General features: G+C 55.5%; 7 protein-coding genes across 7 annotated transcripts; 4 read left to right on the top strand and 3 right to left on the bottom strand.

Moving 5' to 3' along the window:
• Nucleotides 1–1,061: 1,061 nt before the first annotated feature.
• On the bottom strand, nucleotides 1,062–2,115 carry LTR77_001936 (uncharacterized protein; the record flags this gene model as incomplete). Its single annotated transcript, XM_064799195.1, has 3 exons — nucleotides 1,062–1,176; nucleotides 1,275–1,783; nucleotides 1,852–2,115. The coding sequence occupies 3 exons, from the start codon at nucleotides 2,113–2,115 to the stop codon at nucleotides 1,062–1,064; spliced, it is 888 nt and encodes a 295-aa protein (XP_064661950.1).
• Nucleotides 2,116–3,068: 953 nt separating this feature from the next.
• Nucleotides 3,069–4,139, top strand: LTR77_001935 (uncharacterized protein; the record flags this gene model as incomplete). Its single annotated transcript, XM_064799194.1, has 4 exons — nucleotides 3,069–3,317; nucleotides 3,370–3,498; nucleotides 3,555–3,655; nucleotides 3,713–4,139. The coding sequence occupies 4 exons, from the start codon at nucleotides 3,069–3,071 to the stop codon at nucleotides 4,137–4,139; spliced, it is 906 nt and encodes a 301-aa protein (XP_064661949.1).
• Nucleotides 4,140–5,416: 1,277 nt separating this feature from the next.
• Nucleotides 5,417–7,596, top strand: LTR77_001934 (uncharacterized protein; the record flags this gene model as incomplete). Its single annotated transcript, XM_064799193.1, has 3 exons — nucleotides 5,417–5,954; nucleotides 6,006–7,345; nucleotides 7,393–7,596. 3 exons carry the CDS (start codon nucleotides 5,417–5,419, stop codon nucleotides 7,594–7,596), a joined length of 2,082 nt encoding a protein of 693 aa, XP_064661948.1.
• A 1,533-nt stretch (nucleotides 7,597–9,129) lies between these two features.
• Nucleotides 9,130–11,442, top strand: LTR77_001933 (uncharacterized protein; the record flags this gene model as incomplete). Its single annotated transcript, XM_064799192.1, has 11 exons — nucleotides 9,130–9,429; nucleotides 9,489–9,727; nucleotides 9,854–9,896; nucleotides 9,978–10,324; nucleotides 10,388–10,446; nucleotides 10,504–10,729; nucleotides 10,861–10,882; nucleotides 10,932–11,005; nucleotides 11,059–11,113; nucleotides 11,181–11,256; nucleotides 11,318–11,442. The coding sequence occupies 11 exons, from the start codon at nucleotides 9,130–9,132 to the stop codon at nucleotides 11,440–11,442; spliced, it is 1,566 nt and encodes a 521-aa protein (XP_064661947.1).
• Nucleotides 11,443–12,642: 1,200 nt separating this feature from the next.
• Nucleotides 12,643–13,231, bottom strand: LTR77_001932 (uncharacterized protein; the record flags this gene model as incomplete). The annotated part of the gene is made up of 2 exons (XM_064799191.1): nucleotides 12,643–12,737; nucleotides 12,772–13,231. The coding sequence occupies 2 exons, from the start codon at nucleotides 13,229–13,231 to the stop codon at nucleotides 12,643–12,645; spliced, it is 555 nt and encodes a 184-aa protein (XP_064661946.1).
• A 1,205-nt stretch (nucleotides 13,232–14,436) lies between these two features.
• Nucleotides 14,437–16,489, bottom strand: LTR77_001931 (uncharacterized protein; the record flags this gene model as incomplete). The annotated part of the gene is made up of 7 exons (XM_064799190.1): nucleotides 14,437–14,690; nucleotides 14,758–14,785; nucleotides 14,900–15,316; nucleotides 15,383–15,684; nucleotides 15,744–16,274; nucleotides 16,334–16,407; nucleotides 16,470–16,489. 7 exons carry the CDS (start codon nucleotides 16,487–16,489, stop codon nucleotides 14,437–14,439), a joined length of 1,626 nt encoding a protein of 541 aa, XP_064661945.1.
• Nucleotides 16,490–17,138: 649 nt separating this feature from the next.
• Nucleotides 17,139–18,905, top strand: LTR77_001930 (uncharacterized protein; the record flags this gene model as incomplete). Its single annotated transcript, XM_064799189.1, has 2 exons — nucleotides 17,139–17,954; nucleotides 18,009–18,905. 2 exons carry the CDS (start codon nucleotides 17,139–17,141, stop codon nucleotides 18,903–18,905), a joined length of 1,713 nt encoding a protein of 570 aa, XP_064661944.1.
• Between the last annotated feature and the right edge of the window lie 2 nt (nucleotides 18,906–18,907).

The raw sequence follows: 18,907 nt of genomic DNA, 5'->3' as shown, positions 1-18,907 counted from the left end.
CTCAGAGCATATCGGTTGCGCTCGCTGTGCATATTCTGCTTTCCCAGCCATTTTACGCCACCCAATGAGCTGCCTCTGATTACTGACTGAGCTGCCTTTGACAGCTTCCTCTACCTTCAACAAAGCTTGCAAGCTCCATGCCCGATGATTTCACAGTCGCAGCACAGATGCACCGCAATGCCGGAGACACAATGTACGATACGCATTCGGGAGCAGGGCGTCTACGAAACTACTCGACCCACCCGCCGATGACACAAATCGATCTGGCCTGAAATGGCTGCACCGCCTGTTGCCTAGTGAACATGCCTGTCTCTATCTCAGTCTGGACTGGGACTTTTTGGAATCAAACGACTTCCGGTGGCCATGGCCCGGCGAGTGTTTCAATACTTCTCCCACGATCACAACGGCTGCCTTCGTCGTCACATGGCGGACGAGATGGCGTCTCACCCGGACGCGGTCACGGATCTGGCTTTCGCAATTCGACTGTTGCTCGCTGGCTAGATACGCTGGCTGAGGTGCTCGATTGATGGCATGCGAGGTCTTGTATGGCTAAGCACTCTCGCTCTCACCTGTGGTGTGGAACTTGTCCAGAGCACGAGCAGAGATCTCGAAGCCAGTGTCCAGAGTACGAGCAATGCTCTCGATGTCAAAGCCCGTTTTCCATTCTAGCATCGTCCGCCACCATCTCGACGAGGGAGAACACCGCAGGCATTGCCCCGAGGAATCGGACATAGCCGTTCCCGCCGACCACGGGACCAATCTTTGTACAGTGATCCAAAAGTCTTCCGCCTCTGGATTGGAGCAGCTGGTCGCCGAAAGGAAATTGCGCAATTTTCGTCTGAGTCTGAAGTACATGCTTGCTGGAACCGACAGCCATGCGTCGGCGAATTGTACCAATTGGCGGGCTTGCAACGACATCGGAGCTAGCCATCCGTAGCGTTGTGATTACTCACTACTTCGGTACGACGTACACGGTACGACGTATACGATCCGACGACAACAATGCCTCTTCCATTGCTCTCCTCTCGCGAGACGCCACCAGCCAGCCTCCTTGCCGCTCTTTAGGCTACCTTCTTGCTCTCCTCCGCCATTCGTTGCTGATGCTGCGCTGACAGCTTTTTTTGAAACGACTTGAACTCCGTGAAGATGCGATCAATCACGCACTGAGGCGCCAGCCTGTGCGTACGCAGAGAGAATACGTCAGTAAAGTTCTCATGCCACAGTGGATCACGAGGGGCGAGAGCAGAAGAGGAAGAAGAGGAAGAAGCACCCACCAATGCACCCATTTCATCAGCGACGCCCCTCCAGCCACCCATTTCTTGCCTCTCTGCCCAGCCTCGACCCTTCGCAACAGATCTTGCGCAAAAATCTCCGGCTCTTGGGCGAAGGAGATGTTCTCCTCCTGTTTCTCAATGATGTCCTTGATCCCGGCATAGTACGAGCCTTCAGGAAGGTCGACGGGCTGGAGGTTTTCTAGGAACTTGGTCGCTATGCCGCCAGTCACGAGCGTCAGCACGCGGACGTTGAGCGGAGCCAGCTCGTGACGCCAGACTTCGCCAGCGTTGATGAGGGCGGCTTTGCTGGCGGAGTAGATGGAGCCAAACGGAAAGCCTGCGACGCCACCCACTGAGCAGTTGTTGACGCAACACCCGTGGGCGTTCACCAGCATCGGTCCAAATGCTTTCACCACTTCCAATGGGCCGAAGAAGTTCGCATCGAACACCCTCCTCGCTTCCTGGATATCGGCATCGAGGGCTGGGGCATTCCAGCCTGCGCCGGCGTTCTGTTGAAAAACTCAGATTCAGCCATACCATTCGCACTGCCATACCAACGGATGGAAGGGCAAACTACATTTATCAGAACATCCATCCTCTCGCCCGTCTTCGCTCTCACAGCCTCAATTGCCGCCGCAATGGATTCAGAAGACGTTACATCGAGCGCCAGTACTGTCACACTGCTGGTCTCATGCAGCGACTGCGGGATCTTGGAGGTATTGCGAGCGGTGGCGTAAACGTGGTAGTTGGGGTTGGCGGCGAAGACGGATGCGAAGGCGGCGCCGACGCCGCCGGCGGAACAGCCTGTTATCAGGGCGATCTTTTTGGACGGCGCTGACATGGTCAAGAAGGCTTTGGAGGAGGGTTTGTTAACGATCGGGAGCGACAGGGTCGGTTACAGGAGATTTCGTCTTGTGGTATGTTGGTGCTATGTGTTGCGGACAATCGAGTTCAGGATACGTTCGTCGACTAAGGAAACAAGAGTTGAATCGGTTTGGCCGTAGACGTTGCCCAACGTCGCTTCCTACCACGAAATGACATCCTCGAAGCCGTTCGACTGCAGCAGACCACCGCAATATATCCTTCCCATCGAGACCGTCCGGCACCGTTCGCTCGGGTTCAAGAACGCTGTGATTGGCTCAATCTCCGATGCGTAAAAATTGGTCATTGGCTGCAAGCTCCGACAGCGAAGCAGGGATCCTGGCGCCTACCCAAGAAGTCCTTCTTCCGCGAAGCCGCGTCCGCTTGCCAGCTGGACTTCCTTGCATTCTTTACATCAACACCGATCTGCTCGAAAGTCGTGACGAGACTGGGCTGAAAGAATCTCCGAGTTCTTCTTTTGGGCAACAGCATGCCTCCATCCCGAACCGTTGCGTGCCAGCACTGCCGACGCTCCAAGAGCCGGTGCACACTGGAGTTACCGTGCTCGCGGTGCTCGAGAAGAGGATTGGACTGCCGGTATGGGCCTCCCAAGGAGCCTCGACAGGACCGGTCTGAGCGAGTGTTGAAGGCTATACTACCTGCCGGCGAAGTGAGTCGTTCTGCTTAGCCTGCGCCGGCTCATCCTCACCATCTCACGAGGTCCAGCAGTCCGAGGAGGCTAACGGCCCAGCTCCTTCATCGGAAGTTGCATCTTCCAATTCTGCTGAAGTCTTCACGAGCCCGGACACCGATACTGCAGCTCCAACTGCTGGCCCGGACCTCGCTGATGAGCCACTAAATACAAGCACTCTCATCACACCTCAGCTGTTCCAGCGTGGCAGGTCGCTGCAGCAAGGCTCTCTGACGGCGAAGATGCTTTTCAGCAGGCTTGCTGAGTACACCCGTATGATGGCAGATGGCAAGCAGCTGCCACCGTTCATATACCCTCCTTGTTGGCTGGATGGCGCGGCCAGATGCTCAGCGGGTGCCGAGCACCGATGCTTGTCTGGCGACCTAGAAACGTGCTCGTCGCTGATCAAAGAAGTACACTCTGCGCGCCCTGAACTCCGCGGAGCAGCTTGGCAGCGCATTGTCGCCCACCTGAAGCAGGTGTACGAAGAGGTAAGTCAAGATCCAAATTCCTTCGTGGACCTTTCGCTAAGATAGCTCGCAGCATCATGAGTACAATGAGGAGAGAACGCTGGAGGCCATGCAGGCGGCGTTGCTGTACGGTCTATTGGGCGCTCAGCAGGCGGCCTCGGTGTCGTACGTCGATGTGGCGTGGGTGGTAGAGATGATCGAAGTACGTCCCCTGGCTTGTCGAATAGCCTGTATTTCTGACCGGACTCTTCGGCACAGGCGTTCGGCCACCGTCTGTTTGACATGACCGCCTGGGATCATGAAGTTGACCTAGCTTACCTTTCCCGGCCGCAATGGGTGCTCGTTGAGAGTATGAGGAGGTATGTATCGTGAAGTTCCACTGTCAAAGCATCATGCGTGCTATGATGACTACACAGGATCGGCTGCGTCCTCTACCTCTTCGACCTTCTGCTCCATTCCAACGCAACAACACCTTCTACAGGAGAATGCGAGACCTTCTTTAACATGCCTTTACCTTGCTCCCGAAATCTCTGGATAGCAGCTTCGGAAGCTCAGTGGCAGGCCGGATACCAGTCAGTTCAAGCTCGCAGGTGCAATCAGCATCAACTGATCTTAGGAGAGCTGCTCACCTTCCGCCGCTCACCGCCTTCTGAAGAGCCAACAAAGATTACGGCGCCAGGAATGGAGGAGGCGCTTGCTGAGTGGTGTGAGCACGCGGACGACCTATCAATGCTTCTATGGATGGCAGGTGCGGTAGACGGAGATGGACAGGCTCCTGCATTGGTTCGCGGGGAGGTTGACGCTGGAGCAGGACTCCATCCTGATGGACCCATCTTCGAATAGCAGCGGCTGCGATGTCTGCAGATACACTGCGCTTGGGAGCTTGTTGACATTACCATGCGCAAGACGATGACTACTCCGCCCCATGCATCTTTGGCGATCATGGCTCGCTTTCGCCTTCGACCTCAACAATATTTTGGACCTGCGGTCCGGACCATCATGAGGACTCCTCCCCGCATAATTCTCGACGCCACCAACAACCCGTTACTCTTTCCTGATGGCAAACCTCTGTTTCACGACTGCCGTGCTGGGCTGCAACGAGGCAGACCAAGACCATAATGCACTCTACTTGTGGCAGCTTGCTCACCATCGAGCCAAGCCCAATCGAATCGACTGTATTCGACCATCTATCTGGCAATGCGCCTTGTCCTCGTGCATTCGTGAGAGTGCTGACTGAGCACGATATAAACGAGCAATCTCCTGCTGCAGCTGCGGCAGCAACGTCGTGTGGGTGAGCCCGGACCCTGGAACAACCCTAAAGACGAAGTGGATCACGGCTGCTGGTTTCGACGCAAGCGACACGGACGAGTACCAACAATCGGCAATGCCTCAGGTCGATGTGAGCCCTTCTTTTCGTCACAATCAGCTGAGTAACGGAGTGGCTGGGCACATGGCCGGCAGTGAGCAGACATACTACTGTAGTCAGGTCAGCCAAGGGACTGCTTGGCCGGCCGTCTCTGCCGACTGTCGTCTGGGCACCAATTGCGAATGAGAGTTTTTGGCTGGACATGTACTGTCAGGGCGTCGTTATGGTTGGATCCCACAGCTACACTGTTGTCCGATGGGTCAAGATGCCTCAGCAATTACGAGACGACCATGGATGGGGCACGGCGACATGCTTATGATCGGCAATGGGGAGTTCGTTCCCTCCTCCAGTGTCAGCCAGTCCGGATGATGATATGGACCAGCTGCACGGCGACTTGCATTGCATGTCTGCCGGTGTTCTGCCTTGGTACCTAGACGCTGACTGAGCACTACGAGCGACTACCACGCCAGTGGCTCTGCTACTTCCTTGCTTGTACTTTGCCGTTCTGCCCGTCGATGCGGCCCCCAACGCATTACCAAATCATTCATCCTGCCACCGGGTGCAGCACCATACGCCAAGACCTGCGAAGTATACTCCCATGCTGACTACAACCCGCCATTCGATATGGATTACTGCTCGAGCCTGATGCATGCCGACCTGTGCTGCATCTATCCCGTTACCTAACGGCTGCAGGACGAATGGTCCTTGGCCCTGATCCATCCGGCTGTACGCATCCGAAAGCCCTATTTATGTAATGTCCGGCTTTGCCACCATCGATCGATTCCTCCTCTACTACCAACAAGCCATCTTCAAGTCAGCACAATCATTCTTCTCAGCCAAAATCCCTCACCCGCTCAATCACCACGTCGGGGCAATGAGTAAGGCCACCATCGACCCAGGCTCGTCGGTAACAGGCCAGCACAGTGCTGCAGAGATCGAAAAGCAGCCCACCAGTAAGATCACGTCAGACACCAGCCTCACAGACACCACAGATAGTTGGTCGCCACTATCCAATGTATCAACGTTCCTGCCGGATCATGACCAGACCGGATTGCCTGCTCAGCGAACACGGAATTCCAGTAGGCCGCTTTCGCGACCTTGGAAGCCAACTTTGTTTCGTGCTGGGCCGCTGTCCGGTATCTTAGCCATGTTGGTAGCGTTGACGAGTATCGTTGTATCGCTTGCCATACTTGTGGCGTCCGACGGTGCGGCAGTGTCCAGCTGGGAGGCTCAGCCCTCGATCTATCTAGCCATCTGCACGGCTGTGGCAAACTTGGCGATGCGATACGCTTGTGGGTTGCTTCCCTCGTGTCCATTGGTCGTTGGTTGACGGAGCTGCTTAGGCCTTCAGGGAGTGGTAATAGCATGGTGGACACGAGCGTTCAAAGGCTCTATTACACTAGGAAAGCTCCACCATGACTGGCGATCTGGATCGACTCTGAAGGGCGCAATCCTCGCTGGACGCCACCTTGGACTCCTCAGCCTGGCCACAATATTCTCTACCGTCGTGGTCGTGGACGGCCCGCTGCTCCAGCAGTCCTCTGCGGTAAAATCAGCGTCTTTCGACAGCGTCCCTCTCCCCCTCGAGATTATGATCGCACAACAGATCCCAAGAGGCTACAGCGGATATTGGGCGAGAGGTGAAGATCTCGGGTTCGATCAGACACCTTACAACGAGCAATTCAATACTACTATGCCGGGACCCAATGGAACTGAGGTGTCCAATACGCTCTTTGTGACAGAGACTGATCAATTCGAACAAACTATCGGACGTCCTTACCTCGCAGATGACGGCATTCCTGGCATCACATCCGGCTGTAAGGGCAGGTGTAGAGCTACGATCAATGCTCCTGCCTTCGCATTAACAGAGTGTACGTCTCATCAGCTCCCGGTGGATTACCACCAGTCGGTGGGATTTCTCAAAAGCCAGGCTTTGAATATCGCTCCGCCGCTGAACCAAGAGCTCTTCTTCGTCGCAGAGGTGCTTATTACAGAGCCAGGCGGGCTGGAAACTGTTACTATTTTGACGGGATACTCGAAAACGAGGAACTGTGTCGGCACGCTCAATTATACTTCCTGCTCACTTCGATCAGCCACCGCAAGATACAACGTGACGATCGAGCAGGATCGCATTACTCTCATAAATCCCGCTCATCCACGCATCATAGCATATGCCAATAACAGCCTCACCAACGGAACCGTAATTCCCAGACTGTCAGGCTACAGCTCAACACTTGGTGGCATCGTGACCATAGACCAGAAAGCGTGGGCCTCTATGGTGGCTGCCTTCATTGAGCACTCCCGGCTCAGCTTTCAGAGGTTTACCAACGGCCAGGACGTGAACTATCTACTCCCTGGCGATGACACCTGCCGTTCGTACAACGACCCCTGGGAGGACGCGCTGGCATCACTCAATAAGCTCATGGTGTACGTTGGCGCTGCCGCAGGACAAGAAAATATGGCTTTCCTGGAGGCGAGGATGGATCCTGGTGTAGCCGCACGCACGAAGACCAGCGTTACAGCGTACCAAATCGGCGAACACAACGTCTTCCGTACGGACTACAAATGGTTCGTCGCCGCTGCCATTGTGGAACTCGTCTGTATCTGCCTTGTTGCACCAACATACTGGGGGTGGTGGAGGTTAGGCAGATCGGTGTCGTTCTCGCCGCTGGAGATCGCAAAGGTGGGTTTGTCCCCCACCATATGGAACGTCCAGCTAACGGAGATCAGGCCTTCGAAGCACCAATGCTTGCTGGATGCCACTGGAACTCGTCTGGCCGCGATGCTGCTCGGGCTGTGGGCGATGTGAGGGTTCAGTATGGCTTCACTGGCCCTCTTCCAGGCCCGGAGTCGACCAAGCTCGCCTTCATGCATCCCGCACCACAAGCGGGTTCAGATACATGCCACGAGACGGCTACAGAGAAGCAAATGTGATACCGTCCACATCGCCTTCGCATTTTGAGGCACTGCATTTCGAGGAAGGGATCATTGTGGCGGGCTTTCTGCCGACGCAGCAATCGGCATTCCCTACGAGAACTGTGAACAGTGACGCTGGCGATTTGGATGGTGGAGAGTGCTTCGGCCGTACAAGTGGCAGCATTTGGGAGTCGCTGCTAATTCTGGGGTGGCGAGGCATCTTGGTTCGAAGCACGACTGATCCTTGAAGACCCTACCACTGCGAATTCCACTCCTTCTTCTCACGATCAACCTCACGCTCCTCGCATTGTGTGGCGCGCAACGGCAGTGTGAGCTTCCTTGCAAACAGCCTCCTCGGAGCAAGCTACCTACCGCATCATCCAGGACGCTATGTCGTTGATGAATGCGCGGACTCCCGCCTCGACACCTGGAGTATGTGCTCAGAACACCGATGCCTCCTTCGTGGCACAGGCCTGGACTCCTCACCCGAAATGCTGCGCTTCTTCGATACATGTCCGATGGCCTGCCGAGCTGGCATGCTGCCGCGGCAGCCACCCCGGGTGCGAACGGAGCTCGGGAGGAGTTTTGCTTGTGGATTCCAGGTGTTTGTTGAACTCAATACCAGCTTTGTCTTTCCTGGCCGCCGCTGATGCTCCAAAACCTTGGAACACTGGAGCTCGAGCGGACGGCGCATTCGCCTATTTGCTTCGCCCAGCTGCCATGTGCTCGTACCTGTCAATCAGCAGCGCTCACTTTATCTCCTACATCCGACGTGGTATGGATATTGCAGCATGATACCTGTTCACTTTTGCTATCAAAACGTTCACAGGGCCAAACACATCCCTGATCCACAACAGCTCCACTTCTTGACGCTTGAGAGACTACCATGCATGCCAATGTCTCTTCTACATCAACGGACTGCCACGAGCTGCTTGGGTCTCTCGGCTTTCATGCGGAAGATGAGGCATTCTATAACATGCTACTAGATGTGGACAGATCTCTGAAGGTTGCTCGGGACGATCAATGGAGCATTTCACTAGCGTTCAGTCAATGTTTTGGCTCTCATCTTGGAGCAGCAGCCTCTCTGGGTACCTAAAACTTCATCTTGTCAATACATCAACTTCTTGACGACCCGTATGTCTACCACCGAGTTCATCCCTCCAAACCCGTCTTCTCCGACCCCGCGTCCGGGAATACCCAGCTCCACGTGGCAGATATCCCCAGATCCTCGGGTATGGAGACCCCGGGTCCTTCCCAGAGCTCCAGACTCCACCCCAAGCCCTGGGCTCGCTGGGCTGTGTCCACAGGAGCTGCCTTTCGTTCTTCTGGCTTGCCATCTGAAAGGTTCGACGAAGCAGGCATTCCAGCACGAATCTGGGGAGGAGATGCGGTAAAGCATTGCCGAATGACTCGCCTGCAATGCGAGGAGGTGATAAGGATATGAGGCCGTCGATATACAGTAGCGTATGCTGCTCCTTCGACCATCCAAACGGCTCTCTATCTCTTCTTCCTCCTGCTCCTCCGCCTTGACGACGCCAACCGCCAGCAACCATGGGCCTCTTCTCTGCCTCGGGCGACTATGCCCACAGCAAGAAAAAGCTCAACGCTTACAATCTCTACATGATTCTCTTCGTCTCGCTCGGCTCCCTCTGCTACGGATACACTGCCAACGTCATCTCCGCTACCCTCGCTCAGCCGACGTTCACCTCGTACTTTGAGCTAGATACCAGGCCGGATGGGACTGCGTTACTGTCGGCGACCAATGGCATCTTCCAGACTGGAGGTGTGATCGGGACGTTGAGCCTGAGTTGGTTCAGTGACAAATGGGGGCGGAAAGGTGGACTGCTGGTGGTGGGTTTGCTGCTGTCCGCTTCTCTCACTGCGAAGCTATGCTGATACCGAATGCGAAGAGCGCAACACTCATCATCATCTCCGGAGCCGTCCTGGCAGGCAGTCCCAACATGGCCACCTTCCTGGTCTTCCGGTTCTTCGCCGGTGCAGGAGCTTTCATGATCCTCGCCGCCGTACCCATCTGGATGGCTGAGATCGTACCGCCCTACCTTCGTGGTGCTCTGGTACAGATCCATGGCATCATTCTTGTACTGGGGTATAATTTTGCCTCTTGGCTAGGCTTCGGAATCTATCACTGGTGAGTGCGTTTGTATCTTCCTATCTCCTGCCAGGCACAGACCCTCCGTATGCGGCTTTTGTGGTTCTTCAATGCCTTTCCAATCAACTTCCAGGACATTTGCTAAGGAATACTCCGAACTAAAAGGAAGGACGGCGGCTCGGCCACCTGGCGTATACCCTTCGCTGTGGTACGTACATGACACTGCTATGCCTACGACTTGAAGGAGCGTAAGCGCCTACTAGCTAAGATGACCAACTAACCTTTATAGCAATGCCTTTGGCCGCTTTGCTTGATCATCGGGCTGTGGTGGGTTCCCGAGTCTCCGCGTTGGTTAATCTGGAAGGACCGCCATGAAGAAGCCAAAAAGATCCTGCTCCACCTGCATGACGACCCTGCCGATCCTTCCCACACCTTGGCTCGCACAGAGTACATCCAGATCGAAAGACAGATCGCCATCGACCGCACGCTGCCGACGAGCTGGATGCATGTTATGAAGAAGTCGACTTTGCGGAAGCGAGCTCTGATCACGATTGGAACGACCGGTTTCATCCAGTGCTCCGGCATTCTCGTCATTAACAACTACGGGCCGCTGCTGTATGCTGGTCTTGGATACCCGTGAGTTCCTACCAGCTTGGAGATGGTATGTGGCAACAGTACATGGCTAATCATGAACAACAGCACCGAAACCCAGCTCCTCTACGGCGCAGCATGGCTCACCTTTGCTCTAGGCCTGAACTGTGCGCTTCACGCCTCCCGACCTTCGCCCTATCTTCCACGCTGATACAATATCCTAGCCATCTCACTCTTCATCAACGACCACTACTCCCGTAACCGCCTTATGGCCATCGGCGTCTTCGGCTGCATGGTCGTGCTCTCCTGCGAAGCTGGCATCGTTGCCAATTACGTCGACTCTACCAACTACGCTGCCCTTCGCGCCGGGGTTGCCTTCCTCTTCCTAATCGAGGTCCCTTATGACTTCTGCCTGAATGGCATGCAGTTTATCTACATCTCCGAGATTTGGTAAGATCAACCTCCAAAAGCCATTTTAGCAACTTGCGTCTTTACACCGGTTCCGCGCATAGAAGCTAGCACCACACCAACCCTCCACTACGAAGGAAAACATGTTGACGTCTCTCACCTATGACTTACAGGCCAGTCCACTTACGAGCGAAGGTAGGGCAAGAACGCACTATCCCCAAGGCACCCGCTAACCCTCTTGCAGGGAATGAGCCTAGGCGTCGCCATGATATCGTTCATGAACATAGTTTGGCTTCAGAGTGCCCCCACAGCGCTGGCGTAGGTGGAGCGCTCGCACGGAGATGAAATGGGAAAGCTGACATAGCGAACAGCAATATCGGCTGGTATTACTATCTTGCCTTCATTATTCCCGGGACCATCGGAGCGGTAAGCACTGCTTCATCCTCTTCCTACCCAAGACAACCTGCTTACGCGACTTGCCCAAATCTTGCAGGTCGTTATGTTCCTCTACTTCCCCGACACACTGGGCAAGCCACTGGAGGAAATTGCGGCCCTGTTTGGCGATCATGGTGCTTCCCTCTTCTCCTTTCTTTTTTCATTCGAAATCGCTGACATAGTTGGTTGTGATAGACGAAGTCGCGGGTTACATGCGAGACATCGAAATCAGCTCTGAAGAAATCGAAAACGTTGGCGGTTTCGGGAGAGAAAAGGGCGGGTCGACGCACAACGAACACCACGCCGCCGGTAAGGCGTAATGTCAGAGCCATTGGTGGAGCTTGAGAAGGAGAAGCCTGCCAGGCGACTACACCAGCAACGTATAGTACAGCTAGACAATAGACTTGGATACGCCTCTCCTGTTCGCAACGTTTCCGTTTGTCTCGCCGTCGTCTCCTGTCTTGCGTACCTACTCGAAGGTCTCTGAAAAGCCCAGGAATTGATGAGACGGAAAACTGCCTCTCCACTTCGCATGCGCACGAGAATGCACCAGCAAGTCCCAGTAGGTGCCCTCCAACGTTGTCCGGGCGAAGAACCAATCCAATACTGCTGACGATGCAGCCCGAATTGCAGTCTCTGGAACCAGGACGGCAGGGACGCTGCTGCACTTTCGGCGATTGCTCTTGGTCCCTGCCTCCCGCCCTCTCCACATCTTCCGTCTTCTCCCTGTCGCCTTCAAACCAAGGACCTAGATGGCATCGGCAGCGCCGCTCTTCACACTTGCTCACATGGGGACATTCGTTCAGCAAACGAACAGGCGGCATGCGTAGGAGTCCTCACCCGACCAGATCGAAGGGGCGCGGCAGAAGCAAGCAACAGTATGCGGGTAGCCCTCTCCGCTCACTTGCGTGACATGGCAGTATTATGCACACTTTCAATGGCGCGGCGGCGAGGTTGTTGAGCGAGAGCGAGCTGGAGAAGGTCTTTGACCAGCAGGATCAAGCTCACGGTGCGTTCTACTCTTCCGCTTTTGACCAGGAGGTTATTCTACTGCCTGACCTTCCTCCTCCCTGCTTGATACATGCGATTCGTATTCTGGTGCCTCTATGTTCCTCTCCTTGTTATCACTAGATCTCACCCAAGCAAAGTTATTGTCATGGGCACGGCGAGTAGACTCTTGGATAGAAAGGTGAAGTGTTTATGCTATTGCGGTCAGGTGGACTGTGCTGCAAAGGCGACGGAAGTATCGTGACGGACACGGAAGCAAAGTATTATCACAAGATGATCAAGCTCTCTACCACGAAACTGTATTATGCCTTCCTGATGTTCGTAGCGCTCCTGCTTCACAATATCCTCTGCAACCCCGTTGCAAGTCCTTATTACATCTGAACAAACAGCCATGTAGGTCATGCCTAACTCCGTCCTTGCGCACCTTGCTTAAACACCCAGCACGGCCGTAGAGCTTGATAACATCCTTGCAGTCAAAGCGACACTGCTTCTCCTCCGGCTTGAGATTGTGACTAGGGTACTCTGCGCTTGCTCGGGTAATCAGGTGGACTGCCGCTGCTCGTGTCCAGGTTGGTGCAATTCAACCGATTGCCGGAGAGAGGAGACGCTGACGGTGCAGTATCAGCTGCGCCACGACGGACGAGACTCGCCCGAGACGTCACCGGTCCCAACACCCTGTCCGAGCGTCTTCGTCTCCTCGCCCGTGTAATCCCACCAGAGGCGCCCTTCGCGAAAGCAGACGGGCTCTCGTCCTTCCAAAAAGCGACCGAAGAGGTAATTCAGCCCAGTGGAACGCAGTCGACGTTCACGCGTAAGGTCTTCGACCGCCGGCTCCCGACCACGGCGCAACGTCCTGATGTTCTCGGCGGCGATGAAACCGCTGACGGAGAGGTCGGACTGCTGGGTGGACGCCCCATCGCGGACCTCGAACTGGACGTCCCATGCTTCGCCGAGGTGGGCGCCGAGCAGTCGGGCGATGGAAGGCAGGAGTTGCTTGAAGTGCTTGGGGTTCAGCTCCAGCGCTGAGTTGTAGACGGTGATGAGGCGTCGAGCCGGGTGGATGTGGGCTACGATCCAGTGGACGCGGGTCGAGTGGGCCATGACCACGGCTTTGGTGTGCGTTGGGGAGAGGGCGGTGCAGTTCCGCCAGCAGCGAGGGCCCTGGCCATGGTGCGCGCGACGGTTGAGGACCGGCGAAAGGGTGCAGGAGTTTGAGGTAAAATGCGGTTGGTGGAGTTGAGGCTCGATGAGGAGGCGGCGGGAGCGGCAAAAGGTGTCACGAGGCGGAGAAGTTGGGCGCAAAGACCAGACGGGTGACTGCGCAGGTGCAGGATCTGATTCGTTGCTTGATTGTGGCGGGCTGTGAATGCGGCGGGTCGGGAAGGCGGCGACACAGTCAATGTGAACGTGAATCTGATGAAAACGGGATCGGGCTTGGCGTGAACGTTTGCTGGAGTGGAAGGAGGTGGAAGAGAAAGGTGAAAGTGATAGAAATGAGAGTACATGTACCTTGGGGATTATGCATGGCACTCTAGGGCTCCTCATACGGTATCTACTCGCCTGTTTTCGAGCCAGACAACCTTGTACTCAAATGTACCGCTGCACCACCGCTTTAGATGCCACGCATATCGCTGAAGCAAGGGGGATGAATTGGCGGATGAGTTTGGCGCAATGCTTGAGCGCTGCGAGCAATGCATCAAGCAGGCGATCAGGACCAGAGGAAGGTACCGTAGTACTCATGGAGAAGATCACTCGATAGCTGAGGCATATTCACATGGAGAAGAAGAGAAGAAGAAAAGAAGGCTAGTGGAGGTATTGTTCAATTTTCTCCGCAACCTCCGTCACGTGAGCACGATGCACCAAGCAAGACCAAGCACGGGCAAGCTTTACCTTTTCGACATCCAATCTTGGCATATTACAAACAAAGCTTCCTGTCTTCTCCGTGATACCCTCGTCCTACTCTCAAGAGCCCCGGTGAGCTATGCTGTCTCTGTCGTCTCGAAGAGACGTTTGTTCCTCTCATCACTCCAAACTTCTTCTCCGCTAAACAGTGTGCTTTCAAGAGGCTTTCAATGGTTCTTCGTACACAGTCTAGATCACAGAGACTGCTATTTCTTCCAAGACGTTGTCTCGCACTACGCGAACGTCTCGTCTACGGCAGGAATAGGGTCGAGCGGACTGCGAAGCGTGTACCTTGTGGACGGGAGCAGGGCGCACATGCACCACAGCTGCAAATTAGTCTGCTCGAAAGCGACTTGGAGCTATACAACGAGAACTCTACATCGACACTGTAGCCGCTCGCTCCCTCACACCTCGCGCTTCTCTACATGTACACCTTCCTTCGCCTGCTGCTCAATCTTCTCCGCCGAGAACGACCCTCCCTCCTCCCGCTCGCGCGCAACCACCTTGCCAAAGCGGCGCGGCGGTACCTTGGCCGCATACAGCTCGTCCATTTTCTCGAATGGAATGCCCTTGGTCTCTGGGTACAGGAACCAGCCTCCCACTGCTGCAATGAGACCTGTGCCGAGGAAGATGAAGCCGACTTTGCCGCCGAGGTTACCTGCGGATAGAAAAGCAATAGGGTTAGTAAGTTTCGAAGGGTTGGAAGGATCTTACGCATGTGATACCCGCGTCTCTGTTGATCATATAGGGGACCTGGGGGGGAAAAAGAGTCAGAAGATGTTTCGGAAGGCGGAACAAAGGTGGAAGGGTCTCAAAGGACCACGTAGGCGTTTTTAGAAAACCCTTCCACCCATTAAGTTGACTCACAGTAAATTGCATGATCAAGCCCCAGCACGCGTTGGTAATTGTGATCAAACCCTGAGTAGCACCTCTAAGACGCATCGTCGCAATCTCAGATGCCAGAACGAAACCTGTGGCTCCAATGGAGAGCTGATAGATGAGAGCCCAGACGTAGATGAAGGCCACAATTGCCTTGCCGGTGGCGACCGGGTGGTTCGGAATGCAGCCCAGGATGCCGACCATCAACAGCATGAAGCACAAGGCGAACTGCGGTCCCACGATCAGGAAGCGCCGTCCGTAGATTTCGGTGAGGGGAAAGGCAGCTGTGCTGGCCAACAGCATGACCACATACAGTGCCACCGAGGCGTTGAAGTAGTCCTGGATCCCAATGAGCTCGAAGAAGTAGGTAGAATATCCGATCACGAAGGTGGCACCGATCATTTGCTGTGGAAAGATTAAGTTGGTCAGTAAATTTTTCGAAAGAACGGGGAGGGAGGGTTCAATATCTACCTGACCAGAGGCACAGAAGATCGCTGTAAATGTCCTCTTGCGATTCGAGGCACGGAAGCATTCGGCTTCAGCGTCGATGTCCACGCCTAAGAACTTTCGAGTGTGAACGCCGTCAATGCTGCCCTGGATCTCGTTGGCCACGCGAACCTCCTCTTCTAGTCGGTGCAGCTCGATGTCGTAGAAAGCCTCCTCGGTGAAGCCATGGATGCGGCGTAGCGAGGCTTTGGCGGCTTCTGGGCGGCCCTGTCGGACGAGCCAGTAGGTTGATTCGGGAAACCAGGGCCAAAGGGAGGTGAGGATGACTGCGTTCCATCAGTACATGATCGTGTGTGAAGGCAAGCAGAGGGATGTAGAAGCTCACGTGGAAAGATGTACATGGCCACCACAGGCGTCCACCACTGCCACTTCCCATCAATCTCATTGCTGCCCCTTGATACGACAACGATGGCAAACTGGCCAAACACAATCGCCGTGTTGAAGAAGCAGAGGAAGAAACCCCGCAGCTCTGGCCTACAGCACTCTCCAATCCAGAGCGGCGTAATAGTGAACATCATCCCAATCGCGACGCCATTCACGCCACGACCCGCCAGATGCACCGTCCAGTCCTGCGCGAGCTGCTGCAGCAGGATCCCCGCGACGGAGATCATGGAGGCAGCGAGTATACCCCACTTCCTGCCGTACTTCTCCAGCAGCGGGGCGAAGATGAAGGTGGCCACCACCTCGCAGGCGGGCGCGATCGAGTTCCAGGCGGACAGGTAGTAGGCCGGGAGGAGGAAGCTGCCGTCGGGCTGCGGACGACCGAACTTTTCGCGGAACGCTGGGAGCGCGGCGAGCTGGCCGCCGACGGTGATGTCGAAGCCTTGCATGATGACACCGCTGGAGAGCCAGAGGGCTGTTTGGGAGTTAGTATAGACTTGGGGGTTGGTGAGGAGGACGGCGAGATGTGCGTACCCCATAGTGCGAAACGGGACTGCGACCTCAAGATCTTCCATTTCTGGGATGGGTCGACGACTGAGAAGTCCACGCTGTGCATCCAGTCAGTCAATGTGGGCGGCTCGCTAGCTGTTAAGTGGAAGAGCGATCGTACCCCTTGATGAGCTCTGCCATGTTGAAGACGTTTCAAACGAACGTATATCAGGGGATCGAAGATGTGGTAGGTGTGTCCATCACCAACAAAGCATCAAAGATACCAGCCATATATATATGCACTCCATATTCTACCACGTGCCGGCTCCTCCGCAACTCTCCCCCCAAGACTCCACGCTCACCTACAGACAAGGGTTGACGCTGGGGGTCGAGATCACTCCCCCGAGTCAAACGCCTTGTCTCTGTTGCTTGCCACTCGGACCTTGGCGGTCGTCTTGCTCCGCGAGGACCGCGAACGGCGGCCGGCAGCTGCTTGAGTCGGGCTGTTGTTTCGCGGACGTACGACTATCTCCGCGTACGAGGAGTATGTATTCTCGAGTCTACTGATTCCGCGGATGGCAACATGGATGAATCGGAACAGAACGTGGGGTCCACAAGCGGAGCATGAATGACGGACGATGATTGATGAGGACGCTGATTGACAAAGAGGCTCATTGACGAAGAGGCTGAGATTGATGAAGAGGCCGTTCATTTCCAGAACACTTGAAGGTCCACGTTCGTCTAAATTGTCCGCACGGCATCTTCAGCAGACCGAGCTGGTAGAACAGCACACGACTGAAAGACAGAACCATCAATTCAAAGTGCTTTACACACTCAACACCCTCCCACAATGTCAACCAAACCCAGCCCTCCCCTCCAATCCCGCAGACCAGTCCTTCACGTCACAGTAGGCAGCTGGTTAAACGATCCATGTGCCCCGAGCTACGACGCCCACACCGACACCTACCACCTCTTCCACCAAACCAACCCCTCCAGCACACAATGGGGCAACATGTCCTGGGCCCACCTCACCTCCGCCGACCAGCTCACCTGGACCCCCCCAGCAGACACAGAAACCATCGCACTGCACCCCGACCAGCCATACGACTGCAAAGGCGTCTTCACCGGCTGCTGGGTCCCTCCCTCCTCACCCACCGACCACACGTTACGAGTGATATACTCATCAGTAAAGCACCTGCCCTTCCACTGGAGCACGCCGCCATACCCGCGAAATGCCGCAGGCTTGGCGATAGCGACCTCGCAGAACGGCGGGAGGACGTGGCAGAAAGAAGACGAGAATCCGATTCTACGAGGCGAACCTGAGTGTGTTGAAGTGACTGGGTTTCGGGATCCGTATCTCGCAGCTTGGCCGGCTATGGATCGAATGTTGGGGAGGGAAGAGCCGTCGCTTTATGGACTTGTATCGGGCGGTATTCGAGGGCGGGGCCCGACGACTTTTGTGTATGAGGTGCCGCCGGATGATCCCACTTCGTGGAAACTGCAGGGAGATTTGGTGGAGATGCCGGAGCGATTCCAGCCTTCGCATCACTGGTCCGGGAACTATGGGCTCAACTGGGAGTGCGTGAATTTCATGACTCTTACTTCTGGCGAGGTGTCCCGGGAAGTGCTAATCATCGGCGCCGAAGGCGATGTAGAAAAGCAGCATGTGCGTGACCACCCGCTCCCACCTGGCATTCCACCTCGCACAGTCCGAGCTCAGCTATGGATGTCTGGCCCGCTGGTCGAAGAAGACGGGACCGTGCGCATGGAATACAGCTCCGGAGGATACCTGGACCATGGGACGTACTACGCAGCGAATTCATTCGTGGATCCCAAGACCGGACGACGGATTGTCCATGGATGGATCCCGGAAGAAGACATCTCGGCGGAGTTCGTGGAGCGGAAAGGCTGGAACGGCTCTCTTGCCATCCCTCGGGAGGTGTTCCTGGTGCGCATCTTTAGGGTGGTGAAGGCGCTGCGCAGCGAGGTGCCTGAGATCAGTGGGTTCGAGCAACAGGCTGAAGCAGACGGCTCCTTGACCCTCACAACCCTCGGTGTCCGGCCGATTCATGAGCTTACAAATGCGCGAGAGCGCTGCCGGCAAAAGCTCAAAGCTGATGTGGACACCACGTCACGAGACCAGGACATCCGGCAACAGACCTTCCTCTTCGAAGCGACTGCATCAACGTGGGATCTGGAAGTAACGATGGACATCCACCTCGGATGCAAGGAGGCTGGACTCTTCATCCATCACGACGAGAAGCACACCGTGGGGACGGCGATCGTCTTCTCCCTTGAGCACGAGGCAATCACAGTAGACCGCAGCCGAACCAATACAGTCGAAAACTGCAACAGATGCCCGGAAAAAGGCCCGTTCACGCTTTTCACCACCGCCGAAAAGGACGAGGAGCCCGTGCTCGAGAAGCTGCGATTGCGCATCATCTCAGACGGAGATGTGCTGGAAGTGTTTGCGAACGACCGCTTCGCCTTGGCCACAATGGTGTACCGGGAGGAAGCATCACCATCGCAGGGCGGTATCACCGCATTCGCAAGCGGTGCGCCTGGGAGCACTGTCGTGGGAAGTGCGACCCTGTGGGATGGAATCGGCCCAACATAGAC

This window comes from Saxophila tyrrhenica, assembly GCF_035928015.1.
Source record: "Saxophila tyrrhenica strain CCFEE 5935 chromosome Unknown scaffold_3, whole genome shotgun sequence".
Taxonomy (NCBI): Eukaryota; Fungi; Ascomycota; class Dothideomycetes; order Mycosphaerellales; family Extremaceae; genus Saxophila; species Saxophila tyrrhenica.
Note: the sequence above shows the minus strand (reverse complement) of the source record. Positions and strands in the feature narration are given on the sequence as shown.